Consider the following 23505-nt stretch of genomic DNA (forward strand, 5'->3'; position numbering starts at 1 on the left):
GGTAGAAAAAGAGTACATGATGCGTGAGTCTAGTTACCCAAAGTTCTAGAAAAGTGTTTGGTTGAAAGAAGAAAAGTGTTTGCCTCTGAGGTTTAGACAGGGACAGGGATTGACTGAAAAAGGCTATGTGGGAACTTCCTAGGGTGGTGGTAATGTTTTATATCATGATAGAACTATTTGCAATTTGCCAAAACTAAATGAATGTATACTTGAGTTTTATACATTTCACTGTATGCAAATTTATATCAAAAGAAAAATATAAGGCAACACTGAATTCTAGCTAATGATATATATGAAGTATTTAGTAGGAAGTGCACAGATGTCTGCAATTGAAAATACATTAAAAATAATCTGGATTGATGAATTGCTGGATAGATATATGGCAAAGCAAGCATAGTTAATGCTAACTGGTATCTAAGTGATGAATATGCTATTTCAACTTTTTTATATGCTTGAAAATTTTTATAATAAATTGTTGGGAATATTATTGGGTGCAACATTTCCAAAATAATGCTGCTGAGAATTTCATTATTGATCTCATGACAGTATGAGCATCCGATTCTTCTGATAAATGTCAATTTAGAAACTTAAATTTCTCTTAAGGGCTTATGAAAGAATATTCCTAAGTGTGAGGAGAGCAATCAGTTCTTAAATCTACTCTGGTTCATAATTGCCAAAGTGATATTTCAACCCTCTCACACCTTTAAAAAGTACAAAACATAAATTTTGCTGATATATTCTGAGCAAATTTATTGGCTGTGAAGACACATAAGAGCTAAGATGAAGAAACATTCCAAAGAGAAATATAAAGCATAGAAGTTGTATTTACTCCAACTTTTAAATGAAAAGAAGATTCAGGGTAACTATAATAGAAAAGATGTGAGGCTTGACTACATACAAGGAATGGGCCACTGTTCTGAATGGAAGAACATCTCCTGCCTCCCTCTGAGGAGAGATGCATTTGGATACCCCGAAGACCTGGCATTCAACTTGCACACACTTCTAAGACGCTTCCTTGGGATTCACTAGGAACCGGCTTCAGTGTCGTTAGGGATTTCAGCCCCTGTCACAACGGTTTTCCACATGCCTGACTGGAATCCCTAACAACACTGCTCCTGGCATCTAGCAGTTAATGATTTTTTTAGTTTTTTGTTAAGAATTTCTATATCGTTACATATACGATTTATATATATCTTGCCTCATAGAGTTCTCTAACAAAAATAATCTTGATGAAAAATTTACTCACTGCTTTCAAAATATTTAGTCATAGTTCTGGCTTTCTTTTGACCTCTAAGTTCTTCATGTTCTAGTCGTTCTGTTTTTTCTTGAAGTACAAAGACTAGCTTTATTCTCCAGCTTTCAAGTTTGCTTTAAACTTGAAAGCAGTATTGCTGAGTCATATTCAGCATCATATCCACAAACCTTTTTCAGTCTTATAGGCTCCCCTACTCATGCTTGTAGAGTACTCATGCTATCTCACAGAGCATCCTTAGTTCTCTACCTCTATTACAGGACCAGTCACTTCTATCATCACTGCCTGGGGTTTACCCAGAAGAGATTGCTCTTCTCTAATCATAACGAGCACTAACGGTGGTATCAAGTCATGGTGGTTTTTTGGTGTTTTATGTTTTTTACCTCATTAAAAGGATACTTTATAAATATCTTAACAGATTTATGCTCTTATTGTTCTATAGGTTGGTGCTGACTCATTAATAGCCACTCCAAGTATGACTTTCTTTTACTTGTGTCTATTATGGAGTTGTATCATACCCTGTCAACTTAAAACAAGTGATACTCATCACTTGTCTTCCATCTTGCTGGTTTATCATCTTCCCATAAAAACAGCTAATTTCTCAGATTTCAAAGCCTTGTTATTTACCGATGAGCTCACCAACTCCACTCTTAGCATTTTCTGTATGTAATTCTGAATATACATTTTCCTCATATCCCAGTGAACTGGGGATGGGGGGAAGGGCAGGATGGGACTGTGGGCATGAATATAAGCAATGTACCATTTCCCCCACCATCCCATGCTTGTCATCTGAGACAAGAGCAAGATTAAAGAATAGTCTATTTTCTATTCTGAAAAGATAATTAAGCAATGATTTCTTCCATTTTATATGACATTTTGGTTTTCAATACTTTTTACATGATTATTTTTCATTCTTGAAATTATTTGATTTCTCCATTTCATAGTCCCAGAAAAATTCATTGTTTTTTTTCTAAAACCAGGGTCACAGTAAATGGCAAAGCTAGATTTTGAAGCCAAGTATCCAAACTACAAACTCTTTCCATTATATTCACTACAGTTCTTATTTTAGTTTTTATGATCTTTCCTCTATAATTCTTGCCATTATTTAAGCTTCTTAGCTAAACCTAGATTTTTCTCTAGCATATACTGAAGTCAAATAATGTCAAATGGTAAGCATCTACTTCATTTTGCCTCATTAGGGTATGCATTGCCCTACATACCTGCAAAGTATGTTCTACTCTCAACTGAAGGTTCTTATTTTTAGGACTGAAAGTTAACACTGGTAACTTTACTAATTAGGTTAACTGTTCAGTGATTTTTCAGCCAATCTTTTTAACCCTAGAGAATTTTTCCTTTGGGAACTTAAGCAAAGATATCCTAATCATACAAGTCTTGTTACTAATGAAAGAATATTTACTGGTGTTTGTTTCTGCCTGTCTCTATAGGCCCAAGATGTGGAGGATGTTAGCAGCCATTGTATGTTAGTTTTTAGTAGCCATAGTATTTTACTCTGGCCCTATATACTTTTAGTAGGATGTGAGAGGTACACATTAATATGCAATCTCTACTGGCAAGTAATGTACAATATAGTATTCTGAATTCTTTATCCAACTGTAGACTACACAGTGAGATAAATTCAGCTAAACTCACAATCACACCATTGGTTCCAATGAGTTAAGATGAGAGTATGATTTACTCAGCATTATCAGTAAAGTAACTTAATTTTTAGGTTCACAGTAAGGAGTATGACACTAATAAGGTAATGAGAATAAACCATTATACCCTATATCAACTTACGAGGTAATAAAACAACAAACACATTAAAGACTTGGGAACAATAACCAATTTAAATCCCTATAAAGTGTGTGAAGCATCCAATCTTTTATCTTGCAATGAATCCTAGACCTGCCATCAATATCCCAGCTGCCAAGCTGAGCAGTTTCATCAATATCACCAATGAGTCACCCTAGCTGACTAAGGTCACCAAAATGAGGACTGGGAACAAAGCCAATTTGATCTAAAATGAAGTTATCATCTTTGCACTATAACTTTGCTGGGTTAGAAATGTGTGAAGAACAGATGCCAAAACTGCCATTATATACTGAGCTTATACAGGAGCAAAAACATGATGAGAAGGGGAAAGGAAAAAATAAATCTTTCAAACTGAAAAAACAAAACCAAAACAAAACTAGCCCAACTAACACTTCAATAATTCCCTGAGATGGGCTAAAGTAATGTGGAAGATTGTGGCATATACCAATTAGAAATGAGTGGGTCTTTCTCAGTTACATTTGCAGGCCAATGTTAATTTGTGACATACAAATGGCTTCTGATTTCAAACAGATTGTAGTCACTTTTTCACATAGGGAATTATGACCCTATGAAAAAAATGTCATTAGGGCATTGTTGATTTTCATTCATAACTATGTGTATGTACAGATACACATATAGCAGCAAACATTCAAATTATTATACAAATAACATTTATGGATCCTGCCTTATTTTATTTTTTTGTAGGCAGGATAGGTTAAGGTATATGCAAATTAACTCATTTGGCAATTATAAGTCCATGAGTTGATGGCAGAATTACTAACAAACCAGTTCCTTTCTAACACAGTCTTAGTAAAAACATTCTAACTACTCTGAAATTCAGAAGAAGAAATGGATATTGAGCATAAGTACTAAATATCTAAAGTAGCCAGCATCTAAATATCTAAAATACCAAATGACTTCCTTCTGAGTACATTCACTCATAAGTCAGTCTTAACTGTAGAAAATAAATATGTTTAAAACATACTTCAGACTGCAATATAAGAGAGATTATTACTAATGTGTACAATAGACCATTCACACTTAGGAGAACGAACAAAGCATCTATTAGGCATGAGCAAAAGATTGGGAACAGAAGCAGGACAAGATTCCTTCCCTCAAAAAGGCTTATCACATAGTAGCTACAGACACAAACAAGTGTAGAATGTGGCTAGCACCATCATGAAGGCTGAAATGAAGAGTCACAAAAGTTCACACTCATAGGAGTAAAGCCCTAAAGGACCGAGAGGCTTATCAAGTATAGAGAACACTTCCTGGATGGTCTAGGAAGCAGTGGCAGCATAAGACAAGAGGGAGCAGTTGATCTTTGCCCCAGATTTTCTGGCATGTTTAACTAGAAAAAAAGGCTGCACCATTAACCAAAATTGCTCCAGGAGGATAAAGGTGAAAAATACAGTAAGTCCTTTATCTAGGTTGAAATGTCAAGTAGAAGTTAAAAAAAGTACAGATCTAGAATTCTGGATCAGATATGTAATGCGGGACACAGGAACGATAAGGATGAGATGCCTAGAGAAGAATCAGAAGCATTCTGAGGACAGAATCTGAGAGAGCAGATGTTTAGTAGAAACATTTCAAATAAGAGTTATACGACCATACTCACAGTTATGGCAGAGAGTGGCATCTTCAAGGGAGGAGGCACTGTCTAGGAAAGGCTGCTCAAGGGTGGAGAGGTTGTAGAGAAAAGGGAAAGGGATGCAGACGGATGAAAAACCATTCAGTTGAGTAGCGGGGAGCCCACTGCTGACTTTCAAGAGAACAGTGTCATTACAGTGCTGCATAAAACCAGATTGCAGGGTGCTGACCAGTGAGTGAGGCAGATGTAGGGGCACAGAAGTGGGTTTCTCCAAGAAGTCTGGCAGTAAAGAAGGCTGGAGAAACCAGCAGGTTCAGAGGGAGGTTTTTTCTTTTTTTTTTTTTTTTTGCATTGGAGGATACATGAGCACGTTTGTAGACCATGAAAAGGAATAATACAGCATATAATTCTTTGCATAATTTTGTATTGATTAGAAGCCTAAAAAATTAGTTTTAATCTTTTAAAAAATTTTTCTGAAATAAAAATACACAAAAATTAAATTATATGCATTTTATCATTTAAACTTAATACAAACTTAAAAGCACTAACATTTTATGATAAATTTTATTTCTAAAGGAGTCATACAGTTTTTGTTGTTGGACTACTTCAGAATTTTTTTTACTTCTAGTCTATCATGAGAAATTAAATTTTATTAACAATTACTATTTTAGCTCCAGAAAGATTACTCTGATATAAAGGATTACACTGAAGTAATTATGTATGCCTTCTTCCTCAGCCCTCCTCCCCCAGTGAGAAAGTATCTTCAGGGTAGTAAATAATTTTGATAATATTCGTTATTCATAAGTTCTTAAAGATCTAAATTGTTCTTCACAATTATTTTTCTTAATAAAACATGCTTATTTATTATATACACATGCTTACATATACATTTCCTGGCTAAAATACATGCAACCACCATGAAAAAACAAATATTAAACCACCCTTCCAATCCTAAGAATGCCCTTTTAAATAAGGCACTCATGTTTGGAAATAGGATATAACTACCAAATTAAATAAGATGTTTAAAGAAGCCTTTTATTAAGCACAGACAACTTTTAATACATTATCAATACAAATAGGAAAATGTCTTTTAATGAATATGATATATCAAAGATCTGAAGGGTTTTCTCCATATTGACACAATAAAAACAATCAATTTTGAAGAAAAATTACAAAGTAAAATGTGGAGGACACCACTGTCTACTAATAACAGTTTAACTACAGTCTAAATTTATCGCATCACCTGGGGAGGAAGGGCAACCATTTTTTTATATAGAGAATTCCTAAACTCTTATTAGCACCATTCAAAGCTTATTATCAGTTGTTCATCTACAAACTGACAGGTCAGGTAAAGCTTTAATGCAAGTTTTCAGTGCAATGTTTATAGTTCCTTTTTTTAAGATATCTGGGAGTCTATGGTCTCAAAGCATGTTAAATAATTATGCCTTGGTAGTTGCAAGGTGTTAACGAGTAGAGAGCAATGTGTCATGAAAAGAAGTGAGTCTTATCCTGGCTGTGAAATGCATCTTAATGTATGGTGGCTAATGCTGTAGTATGCCGACGACATGCGGGATTACGAACTGCAGAGCTGGGGGAAGCTGGTAGCTATTAGCTCTCTGTGGTCACCATTTCAGGATGTCTCAGCTGCTGCCTTTTGAGACTAACTAGTTTCATCCTGTCTCTGATGTGTTCTGCAGTAGAAGCCATGTCACTTGGACTCCCAAAATATTGCTCGGTTCTAAAATCAAAACACACAGAAAAACCCCAGATTAATACAAATCTATTAACTGCACTGAATGCAAATGGAAATAAAAATTATCATGAAAAAGCACCTACATGAGATGGCCTATGTGTAAAAATTAGTTCATTTGCATACCATACTATTTATCTTTGAGTAGTAATTCAGAGGAAAAATATTTTTTTTAATGACATAAAATATGTTAAGACATGAGGAGAAATATTAATATATTAGTGGTATAAATATCACATCATATATACTTATGGTAATCTCAGCAAGTCAAATAATGCAACATTGGAAATATTCTGCTCTTCAGTTTAGGGTCTATAAGCATACACAAACATAAAATATGTACATGTACTAAGGTGCTATGCACTGCCTAGTAGAGCTGGCAAGTATTAAATAAAATACATATCCTTTTTAATGTTAAAATATCGTTTGGTATATTAATAGATAAAACCATTTAGTTTTATTCCACTTGCAAAGGTACTATATTCAGACTCATAGAATCTTTTAGAGCTGGAAGAGTTCCTGGAGATATCTAGTTAATGTCTTCATTTTTTAGATCAGAAAACTAAGGCCTACAAAGTTAAATAACTTTGGCATGGTTACATAGTAGAAAACCCAAGATTTGAACCTGCATCTTTAAGCAGTGAATCCAGAGAGACCATTAATTTATTTTATTTTACCATGAGAAAGATAAATCTATACAACTTGTCAAACAAACTTTATATGGTATACACACATTACCATTATATTAATAACTATGGAAAACATTATACACACCTTTGAGAAATATTTAATTTAGCAAAACACTTAAAATAGACATACATAAATTTTAATCAGTATAAAATGGAATAAAAATAACAATTCCAAATATCAAAGGAGGGTGCTTGTGAAATTGGAATATACAATATGCATTCTTTTACCTTAAAAGGATGAGGAAATAAGACATGGACTACCTGTGGAACACTGAAAGAGAAGCCCCAGCAGAAATATCAGGGATAGATGCTCCTAGACGGACCCGAGCAGTCTAGTTTAGCTCAGGTAATTCCCCCACACCTGTAATCTGAGGAAGTATGACTATGATTATACATCTCTGTTTTCAGCTGAGGGAAGTCACACAGAGAGGTTAAGTGGCTCATCCAAGGTGTCACAGCTAGTAAGTGGTAGAGCTGAGAAACCTCCCTTTGCTCCAGAGGCTATACCCTCATCCATCACAGCACACCACAGTGTAAGGAGACTTGTATTTCTCTTTAATGCTGTGGTTTCAAATTCTGTATCTTCTGGATTACCTCTAAGTTATTTTCACTGAGGTCTAGATCACCAGGGATAAAGCTCCTTCTGATTCTTTTACTGATCTACTTATTTTACATTAGATTGTTTCATATTTTTATCATTGACTATTTGAAATGGAAAGTAACAAGAAAATCAAGACCTCATTCTTTCACACATGAAGAAATTAGAATGCCACATAGCACAGTGAAAAGAGAATGGGTGTGGAGCCAAACAAACCTGAGATTGTATTCTAATTCTAATACTTAGAAATTGTAAAATCCTAAGTGACTTACTTAATCTTTCTGAGCCTCAGTTTCTTCATTTGTAAATGGGGAATAATCATACTGGCCTGCTCCTTCCTGGTCGAAAGTAATTGAAGGTGCTTGGCATATATCATGAACTCACTAAACCTTAACACCCTCCTTTCCCCTTCCCTTTGCTGAATGAAGCCCCAAGTTGCACTACTCCTTATTGTCGTAGCCAAGGCTAGAACCAAGTGTTTCAAACTATAATCATTCTTCTACACCAAGCTGTCAAGAAGCAACACATCTGATGTCAGCAAGTACCAACTGTTACTAAGAGCTGTTTGTATTTCTTTACATTTTAAACCAATTTGTTAGTAGAAATTAAAGATATGGACCAAAGCTAATTTATTTGCCTTTTTAAAGAATACATTTCCTTTCTTAATGATTTCACTTTAAGACCACACTAATAAAAAAATAAAATCATAAGAACATGCACCATACCCATCAGGATAAACTACAGGAACAGTTAATCTATCCAAAAGTGATTTCCCAACTGCTTCAATTTCATCAAATTGCTCCTCATCATTAATAGCTTCAGGCTCTTCCGGACAGTCTTGCAAAACCTGCAACAAATAAAAGGACAACAGCATGAAGAGACACATAAAGGGAATCAAGCACATGCAAATTTAGTAGAATGAAGGGGTTTTTTTTTGTTTGTTTTATTGTTAGTATCTTCATGTATATCATTGTGGATGATTGATACACTACTGGCAAAGTTGGCTCAAGAAATTCAAACAATAAAATGAAATACAATATCCCTACTAACAATATATAATTATAGTACAAAAAGGTCTATTCTGATTTCTAAGGAAAAAAATAATACTAGACTTCTATTTGGAAAATAAGTTCAATTAAAGTATTCTTTCATTCATAACCATTTACTTAACACTTTACTATATATTTAGTTAAGCAGCTTGAAGTGTGAATGAAGTATAGACTCTGTCTCAAGGAGCTTATTGACATCAAAAATGAAAGAAAATATAAATACAAAACAATATATACTTAAGAGTACAGACATGTACCTAATGTGAAGACTTTAGCTACACACTGTATTAACAACCGATCTGTTGACTTCAGTTAACTGATGTAAAATGATCACATTTAATACAAATATAGGAAGCTCTACAGTTCTTGATGAGATACTATTCTTTTTCTCCCCCTTAACTATTACCATTTAAATTTAAAGAAAGAACTGCAAAATTTGGGAGAGGGGAAAAAAAAAAAGAAGTATTTATTTTTGCAATTTGTTTTTTGCATTACACTTTACTTAATCCAATCATGCTTATTTCCACATTGCTGATAAATGGACATTTTTAACATTTTAAAATTGAAGATTACAACCTATTAAAGAGTTCTAGATTTTAAAGCGTCCTTGCAGATACATTTTATAAGTAGTATCCTAAAAAGTTACCAGTGGTACTAGAAATAGGGCCAACGGTCACCCTTTGGTGGTGGGGGGAGCAGTACTGTGACCACAGGAGGGTGGGGGAAGTTTCTGGGTTGATAGTCATGTTTTGTTGCATGAACAGCACACTGATTCCACAGATGTTCACTTTCACCTGTGTAACTCTACCAAGCAAAACACTAATGGTCGGTACACTTTTCTACATTAACAGTATACTTTATAATAACAAAATGCATTGAAACAATCAAGAGATAAGTTGTGCCATTTTGCACACTTTCATTCATCATCATGAGGCCCATTTTAATCAAACACTAATCTGTAGAGTTCAGTGACCAGCTAAGAAAGAGTTAACTGTGGACACTTCCCAAAAGATGTACTTCATGACACAGATGTACTTCATGACACAGAAATTTGCTTAATTATTGAGGCTCCTTGGAATATCCGTTCTGTTCTACAGACCAGGCTATCCCATTAACAACTTATGTTTGCCATATCTTGAAGCATATTGAACATTATCTACATATAAACTTTCATTATAAGAGATCAAAACAAAGTTAACTACATAATAAAGCTCCTCTCCCGAATGGAAATGTAAGGCTTGGGTGTAACACATTTTTACTGTGGAGAGTATGAAAAAGGTAGTATTAAAAATTTGCCTAAATAACACTGCATATTTTACTTTTGGTTTCTGGAATTAATGACTTTAATATGTTAAAAAATAAGTTTTAGAATGAATCTTTAATGAGAATACACAAAAAGGGTGTTACCCTTATTCTCATTTTTTATGTCTCTAAATTATAAAATCACAAAATATCTTTATAAAAATGTGTGAAAATTAGTAGTAGTTGCCAAAGCAAAGCTTCCTTTCCTGGCATAATGAAAAGATTAAAGTCATGATACTCTAATGAATGGAGGGCACATTCTGGACATGAGGTTTGGGCAGGAGAGAAGTAGTGAAAAGAGAGGAATACCAGGTGGTGCTGGACTTCTCCAATGACAGTACTCCAGCACTGATAATGATTAAAGCAAATTTAGTTTGAACTCTCCAAGATAATATATTATATCTAAATAAACTTTAACAATGGAACTAATATAAATATTGAAATATAAATACAAATATTGAAATATAAATTTCAATATAAATTTCAATATTCAAAAATATTGAAATATAAAAATTTCAATATAAATATTGAAAAAAGTTATATAATTACATTATTAAAATTAATATATTTCAAACATATGTAATAAATACGATTGAGAATACATTTCAAAAAACAACAAAAAAAGCAAACCTTTTCAGCATTAGAGTGAAATGCAATAGCCATTTCCAACCTATGCACTCTCTCTTCAGATGCTATTGTAAATTGTTTCCATACTCTGTTTAGTCGAGGAAGTGTATCCCCAGATGATCGAGAAGTGCAGCGCAAAGATTGGCACAACACAACTGTGGCCTGTAGCAACTGCCTACCATAGTCATAAGTGCTCTACAAAAGAAAAAGTAAACATGAAATTATAATAAGAGAATTCTAAAGAAAGGATGGGGAAGGTGTGCAGGAGCACTGTGGTTGCAATTAAGTGACACTAGTAGAAATCAACATTAAAGAAATCCAGTGGCACTTATTACTACAGATTATCTGCATGCATAAATAATAAAGGGGAAGCAATACTTTTAGTTCCTTTCTTGTTAGGCTTAGTTCCTTTCTTGTTAGGCTTCCCCCTCCTATTCTGTTTTCCCCATCTCGGTATGCTAAATTTTACTGGCCAAAAAGAATATCTACTCTCTAATTTAAGCAAAACAAGTGAGTGAAATTAGGCACTTTATATTCCATATAGGAAACTACAACTGTTACAGTATGAAGTCAATTATTAGGTAAAATATATGAAGATACCTTTCACCACAAATAAATTCTGTTTTATGCTAACACTAGTAAGATGCAGAAAATGGGGTTTCTAATTTACTGATATTAACATATAATCCACATTAACTTCTGTGAATGAACAGTTGGATTGCCTAAAAAAAATGCCATAATATATAACATAAAGCAGATGGAGCATACAGAACCTGTATTTGGGCAAACATAAACCCTCTCAAGTTTATGTAGGCTAGTTTTGATGCACCAGCTGACATTTTCTTAATTCTGTGATATTTCTGGAATAACAAAACTAACCTTCTTGGACTTGGAGGGTAAAGTTACATTATAATCATGCAGAAAGCTAGTCAAACACTGAGCTTGTAGAAAAGGAAGATAACCAGTTCTGCACCTGTGCAACATCAACAAATTTTCTATGCTTTTCCAGCAAAACTTTCGTTTCTTGAGCATCATCGCCCAATCTGATGTGGGTCTTAAGCAGAGCATCCAGAAGTTCACTTAGCCATTCCACAGCCTAAATGAAAATATGTAACAGTAAAGCTGGATTTATGACTCTTCACTTATTATATCAAAACATTATATTTATACAAAGATTGCTATCATGTGAATAATCAATCCATTAATTAATACTTAAGTTCTTAAGGGCTTATTTCATTCAATGTCAAGCTAAATGAACTATGACCTCGATTATTCCTTAAAATTTAAATTTAAAGGCAAGACCTACTAAAGAAAAACACTTTTTAAAAAATAATATCACATAGTAGATCATGTATTTCTGTAATTTAGATCTATTGGGATCTCATTAGGTTTGTTTTACTATATAAAATCACAAATTTCCTCTTTATCAAAGCTGAACTGATATTCTCTGATGCTAACTACACAAAGATACCAAATTATTTATCTGGCATTAAAAATTCCCTTGTGGGTTAAAAAGCAATGTGCTATACCAGCCTTTATCCTGGGATTTAACTGACAGCCTAGTTAACAATAATAAATAATCTCAATTTCTAGCTCAACAGAGAATTTCACTGAGAGGATTAAGTCAAATGAGATCAGTAAACTAGCTGGGGATACAGATTTATTCTTCAACGGGATAAATAAGAATCTGACTTAATTAATTTGCTTTCTTAGGACCATGAAAAGTAGATACTTTTGTTTACAGTTAAATGAAATCAATCTTCTAAGAAAAGAAAACTACCTAATGTGGCTGACTGGTCCTTACCTGGGCAGCATCTTCTTCACATTTAAATAACTGCACCATCTGAAGCATCTTTAACCTTCGCACATCTACCATATCTTCACATCTAATAAACCCAAACATAAATTTAATTCGTCAGTTCAGTTTTATTGATTATTATTATAACATCATCATCTGGCACACATTTTATAGTATGCTAAGATACTTAGTCCTATACTACAGAGATAGCAACTATTTTGTATTGATTTGTAAGAATTTTAAGGATATCTATATCTATGTTACATCAAAACCTCAAAATACCTGAATGATACTGAATGACAAACCCTCTTGAGGATAGCATGGATTCTGCAAAATATTGAAGCAAAGCATAAACGCAATAGTACACTAAAACCCAAAGAAATCTCCATTGCCAATTAGCATTAAACAAGTTTCAAAGAGACAAACGTAAAGTTTCTCAAATACTAATTTAGAGGACGATATTCCAGGGAAATTTTTAAAAACTAATACTCTTCATTATATTATATCGCATACAATAATATTTAATTCTGAATTTAAAAAAAAACCTCCACCTACATTCTTAAGGGGAAAAAACCTTCAATGATCTCTTAGTACAGAGAAACACAAATTTTTAATCTCACTGTGTTCTGTTTGGATAATATACAGATTAAATTTTTAAGGTGACTCGACCTAACTCAGCTTTAGTCCATTTCCTTCACTCGTACGCAATGCCACATACTGCAGGGAGGAGGAGGGACTCCCACTGCAGTCCCAAATACGAATAACAAGTTACCCAACAGGCATTGGGCTCTACTACAGTTAATGTCCTTAAACAAAGCTTAATAACAATACAGAAGTAATTATCACAAGGCATTTTTTAAATAAAGATGCTCTCAATAAAACTCATAACTTAATGTAAAAATTAATTTATGGTTAAAGTAATTCTATGGTTGATTGAAGGAAGTGATGATGATAATTATTTTTAATATCTGAAACTAAAAAACAATGTAAGACTTTAATGATGAAGGTGGTATCATACACATCATGTTTTCAGGTATTGGATAATGTGGGGAAAAAATAAGATATGCTGCTCCCTATTATCAAGATGCTCTCATTTGGGAGATGGACTTTTAAATAAACAAGGTAATAAGTGCTATTATAGAACTATGTACAAGGTTTTATAGGAGTAGGGAAGAGCAAGTGACTAACTTGCCTTAAGGCTTCCTAAGATAAGTATCCCTGAATCTTGAAGAACAAGTAGGAATCCACTAAGCAGAAAATGAGGGAAGAATTATTCTTAGTTGTAGATGCATGAAAGAGTATGATACATTCAGGAAAATAAAAATAATTGTGTGATTTTGTGGGAAAATTGCAAAAGATAAGATTACACAGGTTTGGATTACAAAGGGTTTCCTACACCATTCCAAGGAGATTAAACTTCATCTGAGAAAACAGGAAGTTTTCCCAGGGAGATTTAATGCAATCTTTGCACTGTTTGAAGATTATTCTTATATACAACAGCTGGATAAAAGCAAGGCCAGAGGCAGATAAGAGGTAAGAGCTTGAGCAAAGAAATGTTTGAGATTCAGAGACAGCAGAATTTAAACATTTGATTAGGCTGTAAGGCATAAGGAAGATGAAGGATTTTAGGGTAAGTTCCAAGTTTGGTAGCTGACGGTAACATGAACCTATGTAGGAAATTACAAGAGAAGAGCAAGTTTTGGGGGAAAATGATTCCAACCTGGATGTACTAGGTGTGAGGGGAATATGGCGGGGCCCCCAGCAGGAAACCCTCAGTAGGCAACTGGAATCATGGGTCTAGAGTGCAGGAGAGGGCCTTGGTAAGAGCCATAACTACTAAACCATGATCATACTAAAGAAAGTCATTAAAGTGGTGAGACTGTCTAGGGAGAACATACAAAGAAGAGAATTTGGTCTTAGAACAAACCCTAGAAGCAGTGACCTTAGCTAGAGGTCAAGAAATCAGAAGAACAAGAAGAAACAAAGTGTCAGGAGAAGGATCATGAGAGTGTTTTCAAGGAAGACACAGTTGTTGGGGAGCTTCAAGGAGAAAAGAAAAGTCAGTCGCGTCTACCAATAATCAAAGTAAAGCAAGTCAGGACTAAAGTACTCCCTGGATTCCGAGTAAGATCCAGTATTTCTTACACACAGCGATTACAAAGTTATTGGCAACACCAGTAAGAGCAAAGGGAGTGAAATGGTGAGGGCAGAAGTCAGACTGAAAAGTGACTTTGAGATAGGGGGGGAAGCAGTATGAATGGAGGGTAGACCTTCTAGCTTCTTAGCAGTGAGGAAGGAGAGCTCTAACACTAGAAGACAAAGGGTTGAAGAGGAAGGTACATGCATGTGTGTGAATTAAAAAAATTAGGAGAGATTTAAGCATTTAAATGAGGGGCAGGAATCAGAGTAGAGAATGCGAGTTGAGGGAGTGAGGAGACAAGAGCACGATCGGAATCAGAGAACGATAAAATGGACAAGTTAGGACAGCAGGATATAGAAGGAATTTCTGCCTCATGACCATTTTCTTTATGATGTGGAGTTTCTCTGAAGTTTTGCTGATGATTTTAAAATTTCTAAGTGTGCAAAATTTCATATAAACCATGCTAGACTGTGTATACTTGTATAGGTAATTTTAATCCTCTACCTTCTAATAATACCTCACAGTTGCTATGGCAAACTGAGTTTTCAAAGAATATTTTAAATTCCTAGTTCTACATCAAATGCAACTAAATATCATCATTAGTCCACTGTCTAATCCTTCTACAGTTAGTATGAGAGCAATGGATGTATGACATTATATAAAAGTTAAGATGAAGAAATAGATCAAAGTAGATGACAGAAAGAAGAGCAATTCTCAAATTAATGAAGATGGAAAAGCAAAATTCTCCAAAAAGGTTTTCTTAAAGTAGAGCAGAGTCATATGCTACACTGTGGATATGGAATGTGAAGTATTTGAGTATAACTGAAATTTTTACTACCAAGTAAAAAGAGAAAACGTACCCATTAATTGAACAAATTGTCATTATGTGTTAGTGTAATCACATACAATAATTACCACATTCACCAAAAACCTACTATACGCCTCCTATTTAACAGGTAAGAAATTTTAGTTTGCACATAAAATATAAATTATGTAACTTTTTATCTTAATTAATATTTTGTTATCTTGGTAAAAATTAACAGTCAAACTTTGCCTTTGTTTCCTAAGTTGCATATCTTCCATCACTCCTTGTATGTGGTCCACATTTTCTTTGTTTTCAATGGTTACGTCCTTTCCGTAAGCCCAGGATGCCTGATTGGAGATCTGATCCAGGAGACCTTGACCTTTTTCACGCAAACCTTGCAATCCCACATCTACAACAAAAGTTACTGGATTTAATCTCTTAAACAACTGAGGTGCTTTCCCTGCCTCAAATAAATCCTCTCAGTGGATACTGTTTTTGGATTTCAAGTATAACAGTTTGTACATTATACTATCTTGAGATGGAGTCCTATAAACATTTCAAGCAATAAAACCTCTTTAAATGTGACTTGCACTAGAGCTCTCTTTCATGCCAAATTCTCCCTACGCGAAATTTTCAAAACATGAATTTCTGTAGCAGGAAAAAAGTATATGAGAATTTCTATTTTGAATAATAAAATTTTCCTAATTTTTCTCTTAGGCTCTCATGTAGTCCAACTCTTAGGAGAATAAGGCAAATATTAATATTTTGTTTAAAAAATGTATAAGATTGACAAGATTTCAAAATACTCAAATAATGTATTATTGATACAAAAGGATGCTGAACACTGTGAGTAAAGGTATAGTCCAGCTTATACACCAGGGGAAGCAACATTTAGGATATATTTACAATACTCCAAATTAAATATGTTTATAGGAATTCTTTTTTCTTTTTCAAGGAAAAGTGTGGCTCAAATAAACTTCTGATATTTTAAAATAAATTTCATTTGGTGTATTAAATACTAAATATGCATTATGCATATCATCTGTTAAAATAACAAAGGATGTAAGAAAGTCAAGTATCAATACAAACACAATTTTTCAAACCAATTCCCTCAAGTTGTTTTCAATAGTTAATTAATTTGGTTTAATCATGTGTCACTACTTTCTACAAATCCTCTGCCTTAAGTTGGTGCTTCCTCCCCTCCATTTTTCCTTTTTCCCTCCTGTCCCTCTTAATATAACCTCCCTTCATTCCGTTTTCATATCCTGACCCAGGGAACTTCACTGCATTTCCTACTGTAGAAAAATTTTAAAGGCCTTGATGCTGAATGACAGAGCTAGCTTAATATAATTGGACCCTTCTCTCCTTAGAGAGTACATTGACCTGGTAATAGTCCTAGTTTGGAGAAACAAATGCACAGGACCAAACCAACTATTTTTCCACAAGGTTAGGATATAGCAACAACAAAAATCATTGCATAAAACACAATTTTGGGCATACAGGGTTCACCACAGAACACTTCACAGCTAATTACAGTTTATGCATGCACTACGAGTAACTGTTCATAGTATATGCAAGACATAGCACCTGTAGATATAGCTGGGTAAACAAGCCCAGTGAAGGGAGGAGTGACTAGCCAACAACGAGAAATAAAATTTTCAGCATAAAAATTATACCCCTTCAAGGGAATAAATCTTTTTATACTATTTTTTTCCTGTGTTTCCTGTAAATAATTATAATTAGTTCAGTGTAAGTTGACTTAATTGTCTAACATGGTAATGATATTTAAAAAAAAAAAAAAAACCCTTATGTTTCAGCATTTTTAAAATCTGCTTACCAACACTTTTCAGCTTCTCTTCAAGCAGTTTTAAAGTTTGCTGAATCGATGCTCCATCAGCTGGTGCTACATCTACGCACAACATCCCTAATAAGCCATCCAACTGCTGAGACAACTAAAGCAGAGGGACACCAAAGAGATAACCCTGATGTAATCAGCATCTAGAGTGTTTAATGATTAATGAGGTTTATATCTAATGAGGTTATCACAATTACACTTGAAAAGACTATGCTATTAAAAGACAAGGACAAATAATTAGGATACATGTTATCTGGAAGACAGAACACACAGATGCATGCATAGAAAGACAAAGAAGTACATTCAGGTCAGCAGAAGACAAAAAATTATTGATGCTTCCATTTCCATCTATGTTATAAAGCGTAAACACTGAGAAACAGTGAAAAAGAAATATATCTACAAGTTTGGAACACTCTAGTTAGACGATAAAAGGTTTAATTGCATGCAGAATGACTTAAAATTTTGCTTTTAAAAAAAAAATCAAAGATTTTATCTCATTACCCCCCACCAGCAAATTATTTTATTGTTCCAGAAAAATAATTAGGAGGCATGCAAACCTGCAAAAATTATGTGTAGATAAGTATTCAGATAATTTGAAGAAAAGAAAAGCAATCAGAATAGACACTTACATCCTGGGCAACACCATGAAATTCAAGAGCTGCCTGTAAGAGATTTTGCCTAAATTCCAGCTGGCTGGCCTGCCGATAGCAAACATCACTAAGCTGTTGCTGTAGCGACTTGAGTTCCACAAGATCTTCCTCATCCCCAGCATTCAAGAGCGCTGCAATTTGCTGATTAAGCTCCACATATACAGCAAACCATTCCTGTAATCAAGATGTTGCGAAGTAAATTAAGGATCAAATTCTTTCCTGGAGGATATTATATTTTATATATTCTCCAGATAAATTAAGTAACACACACAAAAATTTTTTCTAGGGAGGAGTTATTTAAATTGAAGATGAAAAGTCTCCAACCCCCAAATCCTTCCACTGCAATCCCTGGACCTCTCAGACTGCCAATAGTAAAATCTGCCATATCCTTATCCTGGCCTCCAAATGTTCCCTTTTCTTTCTTACTCTAAGTGAAACTTGTCCACCCTCAGAGAAAACAGACCTTCCTCTCTCTCAACTGCTTACTGTTTTTGTTTCACACCTGACATACTGCAAGCTGAAGGTGGGTTTGATGGTCACCTTGCTACTCATCACTGCTTCCAGATCATTTCCTCTCCCTCTTCTCTTAAATACAACATCTCATTGAAGTCCATGCTGTTCTTTCAGCTTTCTCTGCTGCATCCCCTCATCCACAGAGGGTTTTAGCAAAGGGTTTTAGCAGAGGGTGTTAGCAAAACTGTCTTCCTCTCAGTGTAGGCCCTGTTATTATCTCCTCCATGTAGGCAACCACCAACACCCTGACCTTTCAGTTCCTTGACTATTTCCTTCACTTCCAATCATATTGTCCTCACTCTACTTCAGCTACCTACACCACAGGATATAAAAACTTCTCATCATTTAACTACTATCCCCAAATCTCAATTTCGTGAATTCCATTCTCTGACCACCAGGTGACTCTTCGACTCACCTCTGTATGCTCACACCTACCACCCCATGGAGTCCACCAATCCACTGATCTCAGCTTGCTCTACTGTCCAGCACGCGGGAGCCTCATGTCTTCACTTCCACCCTTGGTCACATGCTGTAAGCACCTCATAGCATACAACCCGTGCCCAAGCCCTGCTTGTCTTCCTTCCAACAGACTCACCTGTCAAAACTTCAAACCTGGTTTCTCTGCCTAATTGTGCCTATACCAGAGAGCTGAACATGGCTAGCTAAAAACAACTGTGTGGATGGCTCTCTTTTTAAAGTTTTGACTAAATAAACTCAAATAGGTTCTCTGGCAATCCTTCTATATTTCTCTAGTCAATTCACCTTCCCATCCTTGTGATTATTTATGTCGTTTTCATTCCTTAAGTCTCCAACTCCCTTTTCACTCTTAGCCAAAGATCTTACTTCTTAATTCAATGGGAAGCAACAGAAGAGAACTCTCTCATCATCTTCCCACCAACAAATGTACAACCTTCCCTTCTTCTCTACCTCGTGCTCTGTCATCATATGTAATAATGGCTGGCCTGTCCCTACTTTTAAGGCTAACCTCTCCACTTGTGCATTATAGCCTATCGTATGTTGCCCACACAAAGCTTTGCTCTTGCAATTATCTTCTCTTTCTTCCATCAATTCTTTCTCAATTGGATTATTTCTACCAGCACATAAAAAGATATAAAATATTATACAAAAAATATACAATTAAGATTTGTGTACTTCACTATATTGAAATTAAATCTCAGAAGAAAAAACAGCACCTCTCTTAAAGGATTTCTCTGTTCTCATTCTTTTCCTATTCCCATTCTCTTTTTAATCCACTTTAATCAGGATTTTGTCCTTCCTACACTGTGAAATCAACTGTTTCAAGTTCACCAAAAAATTCCGCCTTGCCAAATCCAATGGTCAATTCTCAGTCTGCATCTCGAACTGGACCTCTCAGCTGCATTTGGTAGAAGTGAGCACCTGTTACTACTCCTTGAAATGCCCTTTTCTCTTGTTTTCTGGTACACAATAGCTCCCTTAGCCTTCCTCCTCTTGCCCTTTACATGTAGGTTGACCCAGGGTTCATTTTCAGATGGTGTCTTTTCTTCTAAATCAATACTTGGGGGGGCTAGATGACTTAATCTAGTTCTATGCCTTTAAATAACAGCCATAGGATAATAATTCCTAAGTTAGTATCTTCAACCTTGACTCCTCTCCTGAAACCCAGACACTAACACCCAGCTGCCTACTGGCCATCTTCACTTGGTTAACTATTAGATATCTGTTAATAAAATTTAATCTGCTCCCAACCTGCTTCTCCCCCAGTCTTCTCCATCTTCATAGTTGCTAAGCCCAGAAGCCTGACTCTTCTATGAGCAAGTCTCGCTGGCTGGCTGAGCCTTGTGAGTGTCTATCAGTTTTCATTACATCCACTGCCTCCATTCCATCAGCCTCCTGCCTCCCATTGTCACTGCTTGTCCCTTCCCCCATTATCCACACAATGGCCAGTGATCTTCTTAAAACACAAATCAAGGCCGGGCGCTGTGGCTCACGCCTGTAATCCTAGCTCTTGGGAGGCCGAGGCGGGCGGATTGCTCGAGGTCAGGAGTTCAAAACCAGCCTGAGCAAGAGCGAGACCCCGTCTCTACTATAAATAGAAAGAAATTAATTGGCCAACTGATATATATATTAAAAAAAAAAAATTAGCTGGGCATGGTGGCCCATGCCTGTAGTCCCAGCTACTCGGGAGGCTGAGGCAGAAGGATCACTCAAGCCCAGGAGATTGAGGTTGCTGTGAGCTAGGCTGACGCCACGGCACTCACTCTAGCCTGGACAACAAAGTGAGACTCTGTCTCAAAAAAAAAAAAAAAAAAAAAACACAAATCAATTCTCTGTTCAAACACGCCTCCACTGACTTCACATAATATATAAAATAAATTTTAAGCTCCTATTCATGGGCTAAAATGACATCACCCGCCCTGACTCCCTTTCCTCTTTATCTTCTGTGGCTCTGCCTCGCTCCCTGTACTCTATCCACACCGACATGCTCATTCCTCAATCCCGTTCCTGCCGTGGGGTGTTTCCACTGCTGTGTCCTCTATCTGAATTGACCTCTGCGTGGAATATTCCTTCGTATCATTTCAAGGTTTCTGACTAAATGTCGTGTCCTCGGAGAGGCCTTTCCTAAAAGCCATACCTATAGTACTTCCCACTCCCTGTCTCCCCGACTTGAGTGCCAATTCCATGTGATAAGACAGTACTATATTGTAAGAGCCTGGAGGAACATGTGACATAAAGTGTGTGCTCAATTCACATGTGTTGAATGAATGCATAAAACACACTAGGCATTGTGGATTTATTGACATTATATTATGTAGGCAACAGGGTGATTTTGCCCTCTGGGAAACACTTGGCAATGTCTGGAGATATTTTTGATCATCGTATCTGGGAAGAAATGCCACTGCATCTGGTAAGCAGAGGCCAGTGATGCTGCTAAATGTGCAGAACAGCCCCTACAACAAAGACGACCTGGCTCAAAGTGGCAACAGTGCTGAGGCTGAGAAATCCTGCTCTGCCCCAGGGTGGTGACAATATCTGTCTTACCTACTTTTATTGGTTTTTACATAGATTTAATTAGATAAGTTAGATAAATATAAAAAATACTTTTAAAACTATATAATTATTATAATGGTTAATGGAGACTTTTAAAGTATAAAATAATACCTGAAAAAAATTATCATTGTCATGTTCTGAAATAGAAAGGGATTTCACTGCCTTATTTATAGTATTTACAAATTGTTAGTGCTCTAAATAAGTAGGCCCAATTTTTTGAAGAAGTAGTAGCAATGATTCTAAGAAAAGTAGTAAACTAAAGGATTAGAGTCTTAGGATAGCATTTCTCAGTGAGAATTACCCACATCAGACCACCTGGGGTACTTATTAAAAATGCCTAAACTCCACCTCTGACCTACTAAATCAGAGTCTCTGAGGGTGGACCCTGGGATATGCATGTAGTTTAACAAGCACTTCTGATGACTCTTATGCCACTGAGGTTTAAGAACCACTAATGTGGAGCTGATTTTTTTTCCTGGTTTGAATTTGTAAAATAAAGGCTCTAGCAATCTGACCAGAGATGTAAATACAACGTTAAGGACTAGTATGTCTCAAGAAATTAACACCTGAAATTGAAGGCACTGATATTATTGATTGAAGTTGTCATAAAGAAATAATTAGTCTCTCTGGGATGAGGAGGGAAAAAAATCTGGCTTATATATATGTACACATTTAAAATTTATTGAAAAGTTTCTTCTGAGAAAATAAAGTAACATAGAATGTATTATAGAACCTTAGGTGAACAGGCTGCATTCAATTCACCTATGGCCATTCTCTGGTCTATCTCTTACACATATTTAACTATGTAGAAAATGATTATTTTATAGCAAAATAAAAAATCAACACCAAGATTTGGGATTTGGATTAAGACGTAAGTGAGAAATGAGCTTGAAGGCTGACATTTAGGACAGAAGTAGTCAGGACTGACACTGCAATCATATGTAATTTGGTGGTGAAGCATACTTGGTGAAACCATGAGTATTTTTTTTTTAATTGTTGAAGTCTACTTTTATTGAAGGTATGGAATCTTTGGCTTGGCTTTTGAAAAATTTACATATAAAATGTTATATAAGAAAATGTTATAAGTTTTTTAACTGGTTCCATAAAAAGAAAATGTTGTAAGTTTCTTAACTGGTTCCATAAAACACAAACAACTGCAACTTACATATTTTGTTATTCCAATGAACTGAACAAACTTTGTTCTCAATGAACAAACATAAATGACAGTTTTACTTTCTCTAAATCTCTAACTCAATATGGAACACAATGACAAAGGTAGGCTAGCTCCAGGGTATGTGTAAATAAAGACTAAAAAGTTTCAGATTTTCTAATTCTGCATCCTTCTAATTTTAATTATGAAATACAACTATCATTTGGAACTCAGGACAAATAGGGATAGCTTAAAACTTTCTCAATTAAAATTATGCAATGTTATACCATGAAATAGGAATCCCTACTTAGGAGGAAACACTGCCAACTCACTTAGGCAATCAACTCACTTGATTATATTTAGAATCTATGTTAGGGAGAAAAAGGTCCTCATTTATCATGTAGATGTCATTCACTATTAGGCACAATACACCAGCATGTGGTCTCTTAGGAGATCAGAAGTCAGCACTGGGGGACAGTGGGACTCTCACAAGGCTCTGAAATGGCCTCGGATATTTATGCTCCTGCACTTTCCTATCGCATGCTTCTCCAACAACACACTTCCCTCCACCAACAAGATAAAATTAGATTTATTATTAAACTAAAATATTTTTAAATTACTTGTTAGCTACTATAATCATTTCCATGTACCTTAATATTTTTTTCATGTTGTATTCAAAACCAAATGAACTTCTAATCCTTAATATATAAAACTATATATTAGTAGAATTTTCATTTTTCTATATATTAGTACTTAATATCCTAACAAAGTTGTGGTTTTTAGCTTTACATCTGCATTATGCTTTTATGCAGAACCTAAAATTTAATACTTGACATTATGCTTTAATGCAAAATGGTATGTTAAAAGTCTTCCCAAATTCAACCCTAATTAGCT

The 23505-nt window shown here is 35.2% G+C and overlaps 1 protein-coding gene across 2 annotated transcripts in view; it reads right to left on the reverse strand.

The window, feature by feature from the left end:
* Nucleotides 1-1589: 1589 nt before the first annotated feature.
* SESTD1 (SEC14 and spectrin domain containing 1) overlaps nt 1590-23505 on the reverse strand; it is a 101773-nt gene continuing 79857 nt past the window's right edge. For both annotated transcript variants that reach the window (XM_012785838.3, XM_012785839.3), the window contains exons 11-18: nt 17898-18092; nt 17251-17365; nt 15663-15822; nt 12475-12556; nt 11644-11766; nt 10674-10865; nt 8418-8539; nt 1590-6393 (exon numbers count right to left, since the gene is read on the reverse strand). In XM_012785838.3, the coding sequence (XP_012641292.1) occupies nt 6264-6393; nt 8418-8539; nt 10674-10865; nt 11644-11766; nt 12475-12556; nt 15663-15822; nt 17251-17365; nt 17898-18092 (1119 nt within the window). In that variant the 3' untranslated portion in view covers nt 1590-6263. The remainder of the gene's footprint in view (nt 6394-8417; nt 8540-10673; nt 10866-11643; nt 11767-12474; nt 12557-15662; nt 15823-17250; nt 17366-17897; nt 18093-23505) is intronic.

Source organism: Microcebus murinus, chromosome 8 (genome assembly GCF_040939455.1).
Source record: "Microcebus murinus isolate Inina chromosome 8, M.murinus_Inina_mat1.0, whole genome shotgun sequence".
NCBI lineage: Eukaryota > Metazoa > Chordata > Mammalia > Primates > Cheirogaleidae > Microcebus > Microcebus murinus.